General features: G+C 48.2%; 1 protein-coding gene across 2 annotated transcripts in view; it reads left to right on the top strand.

Annotated features, from left to right (window-relative positions):
• The window catches only part of APPBP2 (amyloid beta precursor protein binding protein 2), a 422870-nt gene that overhangs the window by 112640 nt on the left and 289647 nt on the right, over nt 1-20583 (top strand). The window contains exon 1 of one of the 2 annotated variants that reach the window (XM_078679806.1): nt 16988-17106. The exons of the other annotated variant lie outside the window; for it this stretch is intronic. Within the exon in view, the coding sequence (XP_078535932.1) occupies nt 17060-17106 (47 nt within the window). The 5' untranslated portion in view covers nt 16988-17059. Of the gene's footprint in view, nt 1-16987; nt 17107-20583 lie in introns of those variants that run through there. 2 annotated transcript variants of the gene reach the window in all.

Here is a 20583-nt window from a genome sequence, read left to right as displayed (position 1 = left end):
TCACTGCATCAAACCTTCCTGCAGACTGCCACATTAAAAGTTTATATCTTCCTTCATGCTTTGTTTGAGGCATTGTATTTAAGGCGCACCGTGAATTGAGCAATCTCGTGGTTATTTGCTACTTGATGAGAACCTTAACTCAAAATTATAAAATGGCTCACTACTAGGTTTCTGTGTCTCTGCCAATAGTTTGTGTCCTTTGCCCTCTGTCTACCCCCACCCCACTTCTCTAGCCAGTTCACTTTCTTGCTGTCTGTTTCTCCAGAAAGAGGCAGCTCCTGGTTTGACCCTATGACACCACTAACATTTCATGGTGTCTATATTTCTAAAGCAGGAAACATTGATCACCACAATCTTTCACCTTTCTGAAATACAAAGTAAAAAGATGCAAACTATTTTGTGCGCTCCAAGTACTTGCAATTCATCCCTGATCCTGTGTATTGTTTTTGCTCTCACCTAAGTGAAAGCCGTTCTGGGAATGCCAGAATAAGATAATGTATTCCAATATTCAATTGCTTATTTGGTGTCTTGCCCGGCAGCATCCCCCTTTCACCCCCCGCAATTCGGGTGGCGCATGGAAAGTTGAAGTTGCTTGTGGAAGATGGGTAAATTAATACTCGGGCAGCAGGAAAGGGCCTGTAACAAGTGTCACAGGTTCGATCCCCCAGCTATTAACTCGCCCTTGTAAGTTGTGGCTCTCTGACCCCCTTTGGCTGGGGCGGATGGAGTACGGAGCAGCGCCACCATAACCTGGTGTTACCAGCATTTCCAGTCATAGCAACAGCTGCGCTCAAGGCACAGCTGAATGGCACATGCCCTGAACAAATTATATCTCGCTTTGCTCAATCACCTTGTATCGTATTACAATTGGACTTCATTTTATCCACTTCTGCTGCTATTAGTCTGTCCTGTCATCCATCATCTGGAGAATTTACATTTCAGGTGGCTTCTCTCAGCCGAGGGGATTCAAATATTAATACCCTTCAGGGAATATTTCTTCACACCGTCCCTGCCTAGCCGGCTTCCACGTCAGCTTTCTTCCCCTTTCTTTGTTTCCCCTCTTCTGATGTTTTCATCGCTTTCTTTGGGATTGTGTTTACTTTTGGGGTTATTTCTGATATACATTGTCATAGGCAGTCTGACAGTGCAGCTACAGTTGTCACTTAGTTGATGGATTCTACACTGGTTTGGAGGAGGCATGATTGGATAAGTCCCATGGTTTTATGGGCCAATTATTTCAAAATCCCAAAAAGGATGGAGGTCTTAGTCATATTCAGGGTCTTATAGGCCTAGGAGTTTGCCTTTTCTATAATTTTCCCCATAAGTAGTCTTCCCTCCAACAGTGCATATTCAGGCATTGCCTCCGTTTCGATCTGTTGTGCTTTCCAGGCATGGGTAACCTGTTGGTATTTATAGTGTTGTGTGGAGTTTAGTTTGGACTCTTTCTGTTTAAAAGTCGAACCTCCCTCCAGTAAAACTCCCACTGTTAAAATACCCAGCATGTCCTGGTGTTAGAAGCCCTGCAGCTTTGCAAATTCTTGTAAACGTGTCCCCTGCCCATAGTAGGTTCACCTGTGTCACACAGTTATCCCAGTGCATTCCCTTTTCTGCTTTTTAGGTCTCGCCTAGGCAGCGAGCATGCGTTGCTCGAGGAGATGACCTTTTAGAATTGGTCTGCCCTTTCTAATCACTCGTGCTTGTGCTGGCATCCACCTTGCGAGAGCGAGCAGCGGCACGCAGGGGCCATCTATTTGCATATAGCGTGGCCGCGTGCGCTTGTTCCATCTGCTCTTTCTTTCTTGCATGTAACTGCTCCATCTCGCATCTCTTTTCACTCTGGCTTTGACGCCTTTGAGCCTTTTTGTACTCTTGCTTCTCATCTACTCCTTTTCTACGTTTTTCTATCCCTCTTTTCACTTTTTTCACTCTGGCCGTTCGTTTGCTTTTTTGCCCTTCTGCATCTCTGCTTTCACCAGTTGTTGTGCCGGTTTCTGTGCCTTTTCCATTCAGGCCTTCTGTTGTGCTCCCCACATCTCGCTTTACATTTCCACGCCTCCTTCCTTCTTATGCTCAGAGTTATGCTCAGTATTTTGAACTCTATTTGCGTGTCGCTTGTATTTTTTCCTCAGTAGCCCAATTTTGGGTAGTACATTTTCTCTCAGACCTTCCATTGTACTTTTAAACAACCCTGAACTGCAACTGTCTCCCATTCCCTTTCAATTTGTCCAAAAGTCACAACAAAAAAAGCTGATACTTTTCATTAGGATTAAATGCGACCTAGCTTTAAATACTGTAAAAGTTTAGCAAACGAGAGATACGCTGCCTTTTTATGCGCCACAAAGCACGTGCAAATAGAAAAACAGCGCCTGTTTCTCTCCTTTGCTAAACTCCTCCAATATTTTATTCTACACCCTGTTTGTGGTTTATTAAAAAGTATGTACTTAATTATTAAAAGTTTGACATTTATCGCTGCATTTATGCGAATTAAAAGGCTGTGTCTTTTCCAATTGTTTTTAGGGGCATCTGTAAAGTTGTGTCTTTTCCTTCAAAGTTATCTTTTGAAATTGAAAATGCTGCGTTTATAGGTATACGGTTCAAATAATGTGCATGTCTATCCAACGTTTGCAATTAAAAAACATAGATAAGAATTAAAACACACGCTTCCTTTTAGATGCCCTAAACTCCCATTTCCCACCAAAACACAACTGTTTACTCTATAGAAACTAAAATATCCGGATGTGGTTTTGTAGCTACATCAAACTTATTTGCAGATGGTAAACTAGGGTCATATCTCGATGGGAAGCTTCCCATCCTGTAATTTCGGACAATTCTACATTACCAAACAAGAGCCATATGCAACTCGCGATAGCAATCTTTATAGCTATGCGTGTGGTTTCACAACACAACCAGAAAATATTTAGCCCTCATCCAGCTCCCCTCCCACCTCCCATCCCCTTGTCGCACCCTTCTCACTTCCAGTACAATAAGATATCGCTCAGCCTTTCCGAACAGCTTGCAAGCGGGCAGCGTCTCTCTTCCCCGATCAGAAACAATTTACGCAAACTATGTGCCTACACACTCGCTTTCCATCCTCAAAAAAGCTTTTATATTAGAAACAAATAGAATGCACAGTTCCATGTAGATATATCAGACCATCTCAACAGAATGCAACATCATCAATAGAAATAAAGTCAAAACCACGTGTCTTTAAAATGCCACACAAACATACTACAAATAAAAAAACAACAGGGTGTTGTTTGATGGCGCATAAAAGCACATAGCAAAGACAAACTTACAAGAAAAATCAGATATAGATACTGTTTCCTTAAGATCACTTCACACAAGTGCAGCATCCGGTCTACGCTGCTGACCTAGTAAACACTTTATTTTCTCTCCTTGTCCTTACTTTAAAAAACACCCGCACACCTCACACTTTAATATCTTTGCTGGTATCAGCTGTTATCATTTTGATAACCATATAGCTCCTACCGAATACAACTTTTACATAATTACCATGGTTACTGCTGGGATATTTCAAAGGATAAAATCACATTACAGTCCTAGAGTCACCCTAACATGTGGTGATTTTGGGGAATTTACACTGATTAAGGCCCATTTACTGTCCAGACTTCAGGGGACTATTACAAGATCTCCTCCCAGAGAAAAGATAGCCAGCGTGTAATACTATTTTGATAAGGCTTCAGTTTGATTACTTTGTTTTGTAAAGCATATGCTTTAGCCTCCCTCAAAAGACCCACCCGCTCCTTCCATTGACCCTCTATTGACAAGTGACCCACCATCCTCTAGACATTTCCTGAGTCAGTGTACCACCCCTCCTTTCCCTCATGGTTACGTATCCGCCCCTCATCACCAGTAACTCTCTGTTGCAGGAGCCATTGGATATTCAAAGGTCACACAGGAAAAGAGATATGCATGTTGTATAGACTGGTTTCTGGTGCCCCTTCGCATCTGACCTCACACAAGCCTTCCAAGTGTTGGTTATCATAATGCCACCTAGGAAGAAGCACGCGGCAGATGCTAGCGTATATTCCTGAATCAGACTGCATGACCCAGTGTGTAGTACTTATATAACTATTCAATCTGTGGCAGCACAGCTCCCAGGATAATGTGCTGCATCGTTAAAAACGTATAAGGTCCCAAAGGTGAGCCCTATTGGCTATGCCAGTGCTTGTTTTCCATGAGTTCATCACCACAGGAGTTGCCAGGAGTAGTCTTTTCGTGCCTTTCCTCCCATAGAGGTAGTGAATGTGAAAGTAGGAGTCAAACTGAGTTCGCTTCAGTGCATATGCGGGGTGGTCACTAGGGGCATGTTCTTACTCAGTGACAACAATGAGATGCGCCGCCCAGTAGTAGGCTCTCATGCTAGGGAGGTATATGCCTTCATTGTATTGATTTCTCTGCAGTGTGCGGAGTGCCACTCTATGGGTTGCACCACCCCAGAGAAACGTTTGGACTATCCCTTCCATTTTGTTGAACACTTCGTCCGGCAGTTTATTATATCTTTTTAATCTTAGGGCTCAGGGCATCTCAGCCCGGACATCGAGGCCAAGGATGGAGAAGACCAGGTCAGTTGCCTGTTTGGTTTGGGCCGGGTCAGGCTTAGGGCCAGAGATGCTGCCTTTTTAGATCGAAGCCTACCAGACAGGACAGCTGACTGGTTTGTTAAAGATATCTTGGAGTAATTCAGAAACCTGACCTAGGAATGCTTTCCACCCATTCCTTACCATTGGTATTACAGTTTGTAACTCACATTTTCTGGCTTTCTATTGGCTAGCTTTTTTTGCTTTAGTCTGTCTAGCTTGAGTTCATCCCTCCCGTTGCCCAAACCATATCTACTGTATTCCTCCACGAACTTGTTTTCTGTAGATAGGCATTTAAATCTTGTTCTCATTTTGTCACATTTGATCTGCATTCAATGACAGAGGTCAAAGGTCAGGCTCTCTCTTCCGAGGGAGCTTAGTGTTTTAAATATCTTTCTCTCACTTCAAAGTGAGAGAATTTATGGGACAATCCGGCTGAGTATCCATGAGGAGAGGTTGCAGGATGGTTTTTATTTTCCAAGCGCAAACACACAAAAAAATGAACAATACTGATGTTTCAGAGTATATCAGAATATGTACAAATGAAGAACATTTGTTTTTGTAATTCTGAAGTGTGGTGGAAACAAATATATGAATACGATCAAAACACATCAATTCACTAGATGTTGACATTTGCACACATTTTGTTTGTGTGCAGTAAAACCATATTTCGGTGCAAATATAATGGTCATTTTAATTGAAAATGTTTTGTCTGTAATGGCAGTGTGCTAACATACCATGCATACTCCACACCATGGCTCTCCACCCTATGCCATGCCACTCCATTCTGCGCCACTCCACTCTGACATGCCACTGCATTTTACGCCCCTCTACTCTGACACTCTATGACACGCACGCCACTTAACTCCGCGCCACTCCAGTTTACGCCATTCACTCCACGGCACAACAAACCGCACCATTCCACTTTATGCCCTCCACACCACCACCACCTACCCCACTCTACCCCACTCTCCATTCTACCCCATTCCATTCCAGTGTACCCCAATCTACCCCACCCCACTTCGCTACAATCTACTCCAATCTACTCAACTTCAGTTTACCCCACTCCACCCAATCTATTCCACTTCAATCGACCACCCTCCACCTAATCTACACCACTCCAGTCTACCACACTCCAATCTACTCCGCTCTCCAATCTACCCCAATCCACTTAACTATGATGCAATCTACCCACTCCACTCTAATTGACCCCAATCTACCAGAATTCGCCCCAATCTATCCCACTCCATTCTATGCCAGTCCAATTTACTCCACTCCAAACTCCACTGCAATCTATCCTACTCCTCTCCACTCTAATCTACCACAATCTACTCCACTCCAATCTACCACTCTACCCAAATCTAACCCACTCCACTACTCCATTCTACCCCACCCTACCACACTCCACTCTAATTTAACCTATTCCACCTGATGCCAATCTACCCTACTCCAATCTACCCCTTTCTACTCCACTCCAATCTGCCACACTCTAACCCATGTACCCCACCCCACTCTACCCCGCTCCAGTCCAACCCACTCCACTCTGATCTACCCCACCTCACTCCAATCTACCCCACTTCACTCTACCACTACAAACTACCTCACTCTAATCATCCCTCTCCATCCGACCCCACTCAAATCTACTGCAGTCTAATCTACCCCACTCCAATCTATCTCACCCTACCCCAGTCTATCCCTATCCAATGTATTCCACTCCAATCTCCCCCACTCCAACATACCCCACTCCGACATATCCCACCCCATCCCAATCTACCCCATACCACTCTGTTCAACTCCACTCCAATCTACTCCAGTCCAATGTATCTCAATCCATTCTACCCCGCTTCACTCCAGTCTATCCCACTTCACTCCAGCCTACCATAATCCACCCAATCTATCCCACCCCACCCCACCCCACCCCACTCCAATCTACCACATCCAAACTGCACTCAACTCTTCCCCACTCCAGTGTACCCCAATATATATATATCCCACTCCCTCCCAATCTACCCCAGTTCAATCTACCTGATCTGATAGAGACATCTAGCCTCAGATTCCTTAACATTTGAATTCTCTCCAGGCGCCAGTCTGGATCTGGAAATTTTCAGCAGTACCTCTGCGCACCGGGGGACGGTGTGATATGGTTCCGAAATGACTTTGACTCTGGTAATGATGTCAGTGGAGCCATATAAGTCCCCTCCGGCTCGTGACGTCAGTTTCTTCTTTTCAGCGCCGTAACACGGATCCTGAGAGGCGGTTCCTGTGGTCAGTTTATCTCTATCTACTTCGACACCTGGTGTCGGTGGAACAGTGTGCCTGTCTAATGTCAACAGGTTTAAAACCTTGTGGATCTTGTAGCTGACATATGTTGGTGACTGACCCTCATACAATTTGTAACTGGTGTTTAGGTGAGCACCACAACGCTAAGGATTATGGTTCCTGCCAGAAACTAAAACCGAAGTCGTTGAAAGAGCGGCATTTGAAGTTGATGGCGGTGTGTGTATCGTGATCCACGGAGGCTCCCCAACCTCTGTTTTCATCGTCCCGGCAAGAGAGCATTTGACGGGTCGATCTAGGAGCCGAAGCCGGTCTGGGGGAGTTGTTCTCCAGGGAAGTCGAAAGGTAAGGGACGGTTAAAGTCATGGCATTCTTGGACTTTACCCGTGAAAACTCCATCTCCCATCGCTCCTCCAGCTCGATGGCTGAGGAAGCCAAACGCGACTCCGCACCGCGTCTCCCCGTGTTTCCGGGAGCTGGTGTTGCGATGGCTCGAAGAGGGAATATTATGATTCGTTACAACTCATCTTTGGACCCCATCTCCCTTTGGAGCGCCTATAGGCCCCAAGGAGGTGAGTGGGGCGCTGTCATTGGATTTGTCCCCGGTAACGGTTGGACCATCGGAGTCGATGGATCGCTGTCGGTTGACGTCAGCTGGTGTGACTTTTGCGCAGGCGCCACAGTCCTTTGGGATCTTTGCCTACGACGCCAGTCATTGAACAACCGACTCCGACATTGACGTCATCGGCGCCACTCAAAGGTGCCTCTCCTCCCCCAGTAGAGAATGCGCCGCTTCGGCGTCATAAGGCGTTGGATGTAGAGTCGCATTGGCATTGGGATGTCCATTTCCGACACCAGTATGTTTCAGGTGGAGGAGAGCTGGCTTACAGCTCTTGGTGAGGCTAGTGGACTGTATTCTTCGCCAGCCTCGGAGTTGCTTTCTCCTCCTAGTCTTGCCACGGAGGCAAGTTCCTCCTATACAGACATGCTGAGGAAAGTGGCTGCAGTTTTAGACTTGTCACTGCCCACTGTACAGAGTTGTACAAACGCTTTATTTCGAAATCCTTTTCTAGGGACAGTCGGGAGAAGAGCCTGTTCTTCCGTATAGTGCAGCCCTGTTTGATATTTTGTTATGTGCATTGGCCAAGCCTGAGTCGGGGTCCCAGTGGACCCTGATATTGCACATAGGCACCTGGGGGCCAGGTTGGTCGCATAGACATCCTTCCATTAGTGGCCTAGTGTCTCTGGCTGCAACATCTTCTCAGGATGTAGCGTCTACTCCTAAGACTCCGGTGGGTAAGGATTCAAGGGATCGTGATGCTTGTGGTAAGCACATATTTGCTTCAGCCAGCTCAGAATTGAGAGCTACCAATACGACTTGTGTGCCGAGGCGTTTTTCCTATGCTTTATGGGATTCTTTACTGAACATGCTCCCATCTCTTCCAGATAACCTCTGAGGTAGACAACTTGATTAGAGATGGTCAGCAGGCTTACCATAAGGTGTAAAAACGATTCAAAAGGGGGTGGTGATGGACAGAGTATCTGAATTAAGCAGAACACTCCTACCCAGTCAAAAGATCAGGGCTTGATCCATCACCGTTTTTTAGCTCACTGCACCATCCCAGTTCAGAACCTGGCTACATGCAAATTAGTCTGACCCTGGCCCAGTGCATCAGGGGAACAGGGCAGACCAAACTACCAAGCCAATTCTTTACTGGAAAGGAAACAAGCTTCCGGGGACCGGTTTCTGGCATTACAGCCGTCTTCGGCCCGGCTTGCTTGAATCCTGATGGTGCAGTGAGCAAGGGACTCACATCTGAGCATACCCTTCCAGACTTGTGGTGGCCAAAACGATTCAAAAGGGGGTGGTGATGGACAGAGTATCTGAATTAAGCAGAACACTCCTACCCAGTCAAAAGATCAGGGCTTGATCCATCACCGTTTTTTAGCTCACTGCACCATCCCAGTTCAGAACCTGGCTACATGCAAATTAGTCTGACCCTGGCCCAGTGCATCAGGGGAACAGGGCAGACCAAACTACCAAGCCAATTCTTTACTGGAAAGGAAACAAGCTTCCGGGGACCGGTTTCTGGCATTACAGCCGTCTTCGGCCCGGCTTGCTTGAATCCTGATGGTGCAGTGAGCAAGGGACTCACATCTGAGCATACCCTTCCAGACTTGTGGTGGCCAAAACGATTCAAAAGGGGGTGGTGATGGACAGAGTATCTGAATTAAGCAGAACACTCCTACCCAGTCAAAAGATCAGGGCTTGATCCATCACCGTTTTTTAGCTCACTGCACCATCCCAGTTCAGAACCTGGCTACATACAAATTAGTCTGACCCTGGCCCAGTGCATCAGGGGAACAGGGCAGACCAAACTACCAAGCCAATTCTTTACTGGAAAGGAAACAAGCTTCCGGGGACCGGTTTCTGGCATTACAGCCGTCTTCGGCCCGGCTTGCTTGAATCCTGATGGTGCAGTGAGCAAGGGACTCACATCTGAGCATACCCTTCCAGACTTGTGGTGGCCAAAACGATTCAGTTTTTGGCCACTATAGGTGTGGCAGGGTATACTCAGACATGAGTCCCTTTCTCACTGCTCCATCAGGATTCAAGCAAGCCGGGCCGAAGAGGCTGAAATGCCAGAAACCGGTCCCTGGTAGCTTGTCTCCTTTCTGGTGAAGAATTGGCTTTGTAGTTTGGTCTGCCCTGTTCCCATGATGCACTGGGCCAGGGACAGACTAATTTGCATATAGCCAGGTTCTGAGCTGGGATGGGGCAGTGAGATAAATAACGGTGATGGATCAAGCCCTGATCTTTGGACTGGGTAAGAGTGGTCTGCTTAATTCAGACACTCTGTTCATCACCACCCCCTTTTCTGTATCGTTTTTGGCCACTATAGGTGTGGCAGGGTATACTCAGACATGAGTCCCTTTCTCACTGCTCCATCAGGATTCAAGCAAGCCGGGCCGAAGAGGCTGAAATGCCAGAAACCGGTCCCCGGTAGCTTGTCTCCTTTCTGGTGAAGAATTGGCTTTGTAGTTTGGTCTGCCCTGTTCCCATGATGCACTGGGCCAGGGACAGACTAATTTGCATATAGCCAGGTTCTGAGCTGGGATGGGGCAGTGAGATAAATAACGGTGATGGATCAAGCCCTGATCTTTGGACTGGGTAAGAGTGGTCTGCTTAATTCAGACACTCTGTTCATCACCACCCCCTTTTCTGTATCGTTTTTGGCCACTATAGGTGTGGCAGGGTATACTCAGACATGAGTCCCTTTCTCACTGCTCCATCAGGATTCAAGCAAGCCGGGCCGAAGAGGCTGAAATGCCAGAAACCGGTCCCCGGTAGCTTGTCTCCTTTCTGGTGAAGAATTGGCTTTGTAGTTTGGTCTGCCCTGTTCCCATGATGCACTGGGCCAGGGACAGACTAATTTGCATATAGCCAGGTTCTGAGCTGGGATGGGGCAGTGAGATAAATAACGGTGATGGATCAAGCCCTGATCTTTGGACTGGGTAAGAGTGGTCTGCTTAATTCAGACACTCTGTTCATCACCACCCCCTTTTCTATATCGTTTTTGGCCACTATAGGTGTGGCAGGGTATACTCAGACATGAGTCCCTTTCTCACTGCTCCATCAGGATTCAAGCAAGCCGGGCCGAAGAGGCTGAAATGCCAGAAACCGGTCCCCGGTAGCTTGTCTCCTTTCTGGTGAAGAATTGGCTTTGTAGTTCAATCAATCAATCAGGTCATTTGTAGAGCGCACTACTCACCCGTAGGGTCTCAAGGCGCTGGGAGGGGGGGGGGTGCCGCTACTGCTCGAACAGCCAGGTCTTGAGCTTCTTCCTGAAGGAGAGGTGGTCTTGGGTCAGGCGCAGATTGGTGGGAAGTGAGTTCCAGGTCTTGGCGGCCAGGTAGGAGAAGGACCTTCCTCCTGTTGTCGCTCTTCGGATGCGGGGGACGGCGGCGAGGGCGTGGTTGGTTGATCTGAGGAGGCGCTTGGGAGTGTAGAAGTTGATCCGGTTGTTGAGGTAGCTCGGGCCTTGGTCGTGTAGGGCTTTGTGTGCGTGGGTGAGGAGACGGAAGGTGATTCTCTTGTTGACCGGGAGCCAGTGCAGATCTCTCAGGTGTCCGGAGATGTGGCTGCGTCGGGGGATGTCGAGGATGAGTCTCGCCGAGGCGTTCTGGATCCGCTGGAGTCTCTTCTGGAGTTTGGCAGTGGTTCCGGCGTAGAGGGCGTTGCCGTAGTCCAGTCGGCTGGTGACGAGGGCTTGGGTGACCGTCTTCCTCGTCTCGGTGGGGATCCACCGGAAGATCTTACGTAGCATGCGCAGGATGTTGAAGCATGACGAGGAGACGGCGTTGACTTGTCTGGTCATGGAGAGGGAGGAGTCCAGGATGAAGCCCAGGTTGCGTGCGTGGTCCGTCGGTTTGGGCGCGGTGCCCAGGGCGGGGGGCCACCAGGAGTCGTCCCAGGCGGAGGGCGTGGAGCCCAGGATGAGGACCTCCGTCTTGTCTGAGTTCAGTTTCAGGCGGCTGGTCGTCATCCATTCGGCTACGTCTCTCATCCCTTCGTGCAGGTTGGCTCTGGCGGTGGCGGGGTCGTTGGTCAGGGAGAGGATCAGCTGGGTGTCGTCAGCGTAGGAGATTATGTTGAGGTTGTGTTGGCGTGCGATGGCCGCGAGGGGGCTCATGTAGACGTTGAAGAGGGTGGGGCTCAGTGAGGATCCTTGAGGGACGCCGCAGATGACTTTGGTGGCCTCTGACTTGTACGGTGGTAGGCGGACCCTTTGTGTTCTTCCGTCGAGGAAGGAGGTGATCCATTCCAGTGCCTTCTCCTGGATTCCGATGTTGCTGAGGCGCTGTACTAGGGTGCGGTGGCAGACAGTGTCGAAAGCCGCGGAGAGGTCCAGGAGGATGAGGGCCGCTGTTTCTCCGTTGTCCATCAGAGTTCGAAGGTCGTCGGTGGCGGCGATGAGGGCGGTCTCGGTGCTGTGGTTCGCTCGGAAGCCGGACTGTGAGGGGTCGAGGGATCCATTCGTCTCGAGGAAGGCGGCCAGCTGTTTGTTGACGGTCTTCTCGATGACTTTGGCCGGGAACGGGAGGAGCGAGATGGGACGGTGGTTCTTGAGGTCGGTGGGGTCTGCTGTGGGTTTCTTGAGGAGAGCGCTGAGTTCGGCGTGCTTCCAGCTCTCAGGGAAGGTGGCGGAGTCGAAGGAGGTGTTGATGATGTCCCGTAGGTGGGGTGCGAGGACAGCGTCGGCTTTGTTGAAGACGTGGTGAGGGCAGGGGTCAGTCGGAGATCCGGAATGGATGGAGTTCATGGTGCGGATGGTGTCTTCGGTGCTGATCGGGGTCCAGGTGCGGAGGGTGGTGGTGGGTGGCGTCGTTGCGGTTGTGGCTTGCGTTGGTTGGTTGTTGAAGCTGTTGTGTATGTCCGTGATCTTGTTGTGGAAGTAGGACGCGAGGGAGTTGCAGAGTTCTTGCGACGGGGTGATGTCATTGTTTCCGGCGTTGGGGTTGGATAGCTCTTTCACGATGTTGAAGAGTTCCTTGCAGTTGTGTGCGTTGTTGTCCAGCCGGTCCTTGTATGCATTTTTCTTGGTGGCGCGGATCAGTTGGTGGTGCTTCCGGGTGGCGAGCTTGAGGGTGGTCATGTTGTCCGTCGTTGGTTCCCTTCTCCAGGCTTTCTCGAGGGCTCGACAGTTCTTCTTGGAGCTCTTGAGTTCGTCGGTGAACCATGGTGTTTTTCTGCTGCAGGATCTGCTGGGTGGGGTTCTCAGAGGGGCGAGTTCGTCCGCGCAGTCGTTGAACCATTTCGTGAGGTTGTCGGCGGCCTGGCTGGGGTTCGCTGAGTTGGCGGGAGGGTGCTGGCTCAGGGAAGCGGTGAGCTGGTCGGCTGTGATCTTGTTCCAGCTTCTTCGAGCAACCTGTTGCTGGTGGTGGTGGATCGTCGTTCTTCTGAAGGTGAAGTGGACGCAGCTGTGGTCCGTCCAGTGGAGTTCTGTGGCGTGGCTGAAGGTGACGTCTTTGCTGGATGAGAAGACGGCGTCGAGTGTGTGTCCGGCGAGGTGGGTGGGGGTGGTCACCAGTTGCTTGAGTCCGAGGTTGTCGAGGTTGTCGAGCAGGCTGATGGTGTTGCGGTCGTTGTTGTTCTCCAGGTGGAAGTTGAGGTCCCCCAGGAGGATGTAGTCGGCGGAGGGGAGAGCGTGCGGGCTGACTAAGTCGGCGATGTCCTCGCTGAATCGTGTGCGTGGTCCCGGGGGTCGGTAGATCAGGGTGCCTCTGAGGGTGGTGGTCGGGTTGGTGTGGATCTGGAAGTGCAGGTGTTCAGCGGTGGTGAGGGTGTCATCGGTGTTGGTAGTGATGCGGATGGTGTCTCTGTGGATGATGGCGATGCCTCTTCCGGTCTGGTTGTCGCGGTCCCTCCGGGTGATCTTGTAGCCCTCTGGGATGGCGATGGCGATGTCTGGGGCTGAGGAGGCGTTCATCCAGGTCTCGGTGATGAAGGCAACGTCGGGGACGGTGGTGTCGAGCAGGTTCCAGAGTTCTACGGCGTGTCTGTGGACGGAGCGGGTGTTGAGCAGGATACACTTGAGGTGGGTGCTGCTGGAGTTCGGCTTGGCGGGTGCAGGGAAGGTCCGGATGCAGGTGAACTTGCAGGCGTGGCAGCTGAAGGGTCCGTGGGTGTGCTTCGGGGCGGCTCGGTGACATCCTGGGATGCGGCCGGTGTTGAGTGCGTTGAGGTCGGCGGCGCTGTAGGTTCGTCGGGTCGGCTTCCGTCGGTGGGGGCCAGGGGTCCTGGCCCTGGGCGCGGTCCAGGCGCGGACGGGCGCAGACGGGCTTACCTTTGGCGCGCCTTCGGCGCACAATCGGCGCGCCCGCTGCGCGTGACCGCTGCGCGTTCGCACGGTCGCCATTTAAGGCGAAGTGCGCGGGTGGGCGGGGCAGCTGGGAGGCGGGAGCGGGGAGGGATACAGAAGAGAAGAAAGGGGCGGGGCCAAGCGGCGGTGGCGGGAAGGGAGGGTGGAGGGTTTGGTCTGCCCTGTTCCCATGATGCACTGGGCCAGGGACAGACTAATTTGCATATAGCCAGGTTCTGAGCTGGGATGGGGCAGTGAGATAAATAACGGTGATGGATCAAGCCCTGATCTTTGGACTGGGTAAGAGTGGTCTGCTTAATTCAGACACTCTGTTCATCACCACCCCCTTTTCTGTATCGTTTTTGGCCACTATAGGTGTGGCAGGGTATACTCAGACATGAGTCCCTTTCTCACTGCTCCATCAGGATTCAAGCAAGCCGGGCCGAAGAGGCTGAAATGCCAGAAACCGGTCCCCGGTAGCTTGTCTCCTTTCTGGTGAAGAATTGGCTTTGTAGTTTGGTCTGCCCTGTTCCCATGATGCACTGGGCCAGGGACAGACTAATTTGCATATAGCCAGGTTCTGAGCTGGGATGGGGCAGTGAGATAAATAACGGTGATGGATCAAGCCCTGATCTTTGGACTGGGTAAGAGTGGTCTGCTTAATTCAGACACTCTGTTCATCACCACCCCCTTTTCTGTATCGTTTTTGGCCACTATAGGTGTGGCAGGGTATACTCAGACATGAGTCCCTTTCTCACTGCTCCATCAGGATTCAAGCAAGCCGGGCCGAAGAGGCTGAAATGCCAGAAACCGGTCCCCGGTAGCTTGTCTCCTTTCTGGTGAAGAATTGGCTTTGTAGTTTGGTCTGCCCTGTTCCCATGATGCACTGGGCCAGGGACAGACTAATTTGCATATAGCCAGGTTCTGAGCTGGGATGGGGCAGTGAGATAAATAACGGTGATGGATCAAGCCCTGATCTTTGGACTGGGTAAGAGTGGTCTGCTTAATTCAGACACTCTGTTCATCACCACCCCCTTTTCTGTATCGTTTTTGGCCACTATAGGTGTGGCAGGGTATACTCAGACATGAGTCCCTTTCTCACTGCTCCATCAGGATTCAAGCAAGCCGGGCCGAAGAGGCTGAAATGCCAGAAACCGGTCCCCGGTAGCTTGTCTCCTTTCTGGTGAAGAATTGGCTTTGTAGTTTGGTCTGCCCTGTTCCCATGATGCACTGGGCCAGGGACAGACTAATTTGCATATAGCCAGGTTCTGAGCTGGGATGGGGCAGTGAGATAAATAACGGTGATGGATCAAGCCCTGATCTTTGGACTGGGTAAGAGTGGTCTGCTTAATTCAGACACTCTGTTCATCACCACCCCCTTTTCTGTATCGTTTTTGGCCACTATAGGTGTGGCAGGGTATACTCAGACATGAGTCCCTTTCTCACTGCTCCATCAGGATTCAAGCAAGCCGGGCCGAAGAGGCTGAAATGCCAGAAACCGGTCCCCGGTAGCTTGTCTCCTTTCTGGTGAAGAATTGGCTTTGTAGTTTGGTCTGCCCTGTTCCCATGATGCACTGGGCCAGGGACAGACTAATTTGCATATAGCCAGGTTCTGAGCTGGGATGGGGCAGTGAGATAAATAACGGTGATGGATCAAGCCCTGATCTTTGGACTGGGTAAGAGTGGTCTGCTTAATTCAGACACTCTGTTCATCACCACCCCCTTTTCGTTACCATAAGGTGTGGCATGGACACAATGGATTCTTTGGGTTGAGCCATGGCATCTGCAGTAAGGCATCAGGCTTGGTTGGCATCTTCGGGGATTTCAGAAGCTGTCCAGTCGGCATTGGCCTACATACAATCTAATGATGCACGTCTTTTTGGGGATCAGGCAGATGCAGCGTTAAGATGCTTCCATGGAATGCGGAGAACTGCAGGGTAAAATAAGTGAGGCACATAAGAATGGGGGACGTTCGAGTGGGGTAGATTGGACTAGGGTAGATTGTGGTAGATTGGAGTGGGGTAGATTGGGGTACATTGGAATAGTGTAGAGAGGGGTAAGTTAAGTGGCATGGGGTAGATTGGGTAGATTGAGCGAGGTAGATTGTGGTGGATTGGGATGGGGTAGATTGTAACATATTGGGACAGATTAGGGTGGGATAGGATGGGTGGGTGGGTGAACTGGAGTGGGGTAGATTGTGGTAGATTTGAGTGGGGTAGAATTGAATGGAATGGGGGTAGACTTGTTTAGATTCGAGTGGTGTATATTGGGGTTCATTGGAATGGGGTAGATTGGAGTGGGGTGAGGTAGATTGGAGTTGGGTGGACTAGAGTTGGGTAGGGAGGGATTTATTGGATTGAGGTATATTAGATTGGGGCAGGTTAGAGTGGGGTAGATTGGTGTAAGTTGAAGTGGGGTAGACTGAGGTAGATTGTAGTGGAGTAAATTAGAGTAAATTGGAGTGGGTTAGACTGCAGTGGGATAAATGAGGTGGACTGGAGTGGGGTAGATTGGCTTGGGTTGGTTGAGGTAGGTTGGATGGGGCAGATTAGGGTAAGCTGGGTGGAGTAGATTGGAGATTGACTGGGGTTGAGTGAAGTTGGGTAGAGTAGGGTAGATTGGAGTGGGGTGGAATGCGAAGAGGAGTAGCAGCACGTGGAGGAAAGGGTAGAAGCAGAGCCATGAAGATGGCGGAGCAGTAGTGTGATAAAAAGGAAGAGGCAGCAGTGCCATGAAGTGCATGTTCCTCTCTTGTTATCAATAGCAATTTGTTTTGAAAAGTGAAAACATACTTTTCCGACCCAGAACAAATTTATCTCATTGCAGGTACACGTAGAAGAACTCCACTATCCAGTTTCAAATGCTTGTGAGCTGTTTTGAATTAGGTATTTTGTTAGTAAAACATATTCATGTTGCATAATGTTTTGTCTTTGTGTAGCTCCAGGTGAACAACTTCAGTATTGACAAATTCAGTTTCACTGCATATCAGCTTCATTTCTCATGAGTCTTTAACTGCAATGTCCAAAAAAGCCTTTCAGGGTTCATTTGCATGCCCACTATGCCATGGCTTCTAATTGCTACTGCCTTCTATTTTAATTGTCGTTTAGCCACACTACTGATATATTTGAAAGTTGCCAGTTGACAGCGTAGATTGCATGGGCAGTGGGCCATAGTTTTCAAAATCACTCTCACTTTAAAATGTTTTCAGGATAGTTCTTTATATACTGTTCTATTTTATTTTGCTGTAGCTCACGTTTTGCCTGCAAAACATTGCAGTTTCTCCTGGTTCTAAGTGCTGAGGGGAAGCAATAATAGCGAATGGGAACGAGTGTGTGGGGTTTGGTGGAAGCAACATGGAATACCAAGTCAGTGGCATTTTCTTGTTTGTTATTGTAAAAGAAATGAGAATGGAACCTAAGTAGCAAGCACTCGTATGAAGTGCTTAAACACAGTTTAAGGAGGGTTGGGGAGGTAAAGAAAAAACAGACTGGGCAGAGGGGTGAGACAGAAAAGGCATGAATGGGAAAAGGGGCACGTGAAAAGACAAGCACTTGTATAGGGTGCAAAAACACAATAAAAAAATTAGCACCAAATACGGGAGCAGTTGATGAACAAAAGTACCTGGTCCAGGCTCTAGAGGAGGGCCAAACACAAGAAGAGGCTTGACACATTTATGCCGTGGCAAACTGCTGCGAAGGATATGAGAGACCTTTCAGCTAACAAATGGTAAGCTAGGGGCAGGCTCTATCCCACTAACCGTAAACAGCATGTCTTGAAGAGACACACCTGGATCAAAACAAAGAACAATCAAGACAAACTTTACCTACACAAACTTTACAGAATGTACAAGTTATCAATCAAAAAAGGTACTATTCAAACAGAATTCAGAATACTGAATGTGCAAATAAATTATTTGATAAAATTCTAACTGAATGCACTTGAGGAAGTTATCCTGTTTCTCAAGAATTTACTGACAATCTGGCAAATCATTACACAACCAAAGCAGACATGTTGGACTGCTGTTTAAAACAAAGGAAAACTACCAGCACCAACCCATTTCTAACAAACCCATCCAAGAGTAGGCTTACCCAGCACCTAAATTCCTTCACACAACTATCAGAAACTGAATTGATGGATCTTGTCAAAGCAAGCCGGCCAGCCGGCTGCCTTTCTGACTCTTGTCCACCACAAATCTTCAAGAGCATTCTTTTAACTACCTCTGCGGCCACACAAGTCAGAAAAATTATCAATAATTATTTATTTCTACGAGTCTTTTCAGAGGACTTAAAGGCATAGAAAGCTGAACCTGTATGATCCAAACTACAGGCTGATTTAAAAATGGACTTTTCCTGGGCAAACAGGTCCAAAAAGCATTATTCATCCAGGTGGCACACTTCATTGAAGATAACCCCATACTTTCCGACTTCCAAACATGGTTCAGTCCTGGAAAAGGCAGAGAAACTGCCCTCATCGCCATCTGTGAGGACCATAACAACACAATAGACCACAATGGAGTTTGCAGCACTAATTCTCTTGGACCTTTCAGCTGCCTTCAACAAAGTTAAATCATGACACTCTAATCCGAAAACTCTACGAAACTGGCATAGAGGTGTCTGCTTTCGACTGGCTCACATCCCTCCATCAAAACAGCATAAATGTCATCCATATTCCCCCTTTCTCATCCAAACCGTACTTCACAAAAGAAGGGGTCCCTCAAGGCTCGATCATCTCTACCATGCTTTTCAACATCTACATGAAGTTATTACCAGCAACGATGGATACATTTCAGCTTATATGCTAAATCTCGGGCCTGGTTTCTCGGAAGCGATGCTCTCACGTTGTCCTTCCTTCTGGCAGCATCCGCTCTGAATTTTATGTTTCACCAGAGTATTTGTGGCCAAATGGGGAGAAGGGAAGTTAGGGTGGGTACTGCAGGGAAAGAGACCTGTAAGGAAAAAGGTTAGTTAACAATTCTTAGTTATCCTTTCAGAACAAATTGTTTTTACATTGCACACAAGAAAACGCTGGTTGTTCCACTAAGAGAGCAAAGTCCATATTTACAGTTCCTTATGTTAACTAACACAAAGTTCTTCATATTCCTAAATCACAAGCTTTAACAGTTCTTTTCAAGGTTCATTGTGAATTCTCAAAACAAGCCTACGTATCCAAAGACAAATCTCTACTGAGGGGAACTAGGAGTTAATTCCCAATGTATCTCTTGTGCTATGGTTTGTTGATTCCCCCTTCACAAACCACTAGTGCAGACCTAAACGTGCCCCTCAAATGGCCACCTTACCAGATTGCTGTTTTTCCCAAATTCGCCTGAAGAATTTCTGGTCAAGCTCCAGAAGTCTGTACCTCATTCGAATATCTGAAGAAGATGAGCAGGGACTGAGAGTATGCAATTAGAGAGTGCGGTATCAGGAAACATGTGCAACCTTAATCTGTAGGAAGACCTTAAAAGTTCTCTGAATTCTAGAAAACCTCTTGGGAGTTTCACTACTAGATGCAGCAGCTTTCAAAACCAAACATGAATAGCAAGTGCATCTGAAAGGGCACAACCTCTTCAAATAGAGGTGCCGTGTCAGAAACGATGCCCTCAAGCATGTTTCAAAACTTGCATCTGCTGGCAAAGGGAAACAACAATGAAGTCATCAGAGTCAGCCCAAACAGATGAGTCATCAGGGCCAACAGGTCATTTGAGCATACGGCACGGCTAACATCTGCTGCAAAAGGAAACAATAAATGAGTCCTCAGAGTCACACAGCAAAGCCCCTTACTGGCATGACTGGTAAAGTACACAAAACAATAACAAAGTTAATTCAAGTAATACAACGCATCTTGTTTAAGCATTGGAAAATGATTAGTATAAACATGCTGAGATGGACTTCTAATACTTGTTTTAATACTTGCAGTAAAAAGTTTGCAGATGACGCACTAATACCTCTTAAACTGGAAAGTCCCAAAGGCATTGGAAATTTAAAAATCTTCAGTTGCCACTCAGCCGTTGGTCAGTGGATAACATAGAGCCATCTCAAATTGAATGCATCCAAGACTCAAATACTCACGTGGCGATTGGAAAAATTATAACCCACTCTGCGTCTGGTCAGACTTTTTGGGGCCTACTCCTAAAGTCACAAAGGAAGAAGGAAACCTTGGAATTATCATGGACTCCAAGCTATCGATGAATGCCCAAGTGGATAAGTTGGCAAGCTCAAGCTTCATTACTATGAAAACTCTGTGAAATCCCCACCTAGAATTTCCCGCAAGGTCCAAGCTGCTGCCTCTCTTGTACTCTCTAAACTTGATTACTCCAATGGCTTCTATCATAGATCATCTTAATCAACTAGGAAAAGACTACAACAAATCAGAACTTTGCTTCCAGACTACTCATCCATGTAAAGTCCACACATCTCTCCTGCTTTAGGGCCTTAGATTGGTTACCGGTTGCCAGAAGATCCATTTTTAAGCTGCTTTGTATCACTCACAAAGCAATACATGGAGCAGGATCACTTTTCATCTGAAATGAAATCACTAAATACACACAACAAATGAAAGTCTGATCCAGATTTGCGCCTTGCCTCGAAACCCCAGTATTCAAAGAAAAAACATTGGTGGTGCATCTTTCTCTGTTCAATCAATCAATCGTTATTTATAAATCTTGGCTCATCACCCCGTGGATGTATCCAGATACAGAAGAGTGGTGTCCCTTAGTCGAAGTGCCAGTCCCTTGCTGTAGTTGGAGAGTGAAGTGAAGGTTCGAAGGTGGATTAGGAGGCTGTTCCAGGACTTGGTGGCGGGGTAGGAAAAAGAACTACCTCCGGTGCGGCTCTGCCTAGTGC

This window comes from Lissotriton helveticus, chromosome 3_1, assembly GCF_964261635.1.
Source record: "Lissotriton helveticus chromosome 3_1, aLisHel1.1, whole genome shotgun sequence".
In the NCBI taxonomy this organism is placed as follows: Eukaryota; Metazoa; Chordata; class Amphibia; order Caudata; family Salamandridae; genus Lissotriton; species Lissotriton helveticus.
This window is presented reverse-complemented; position numbering and strand designations above follow the sequence as displayed.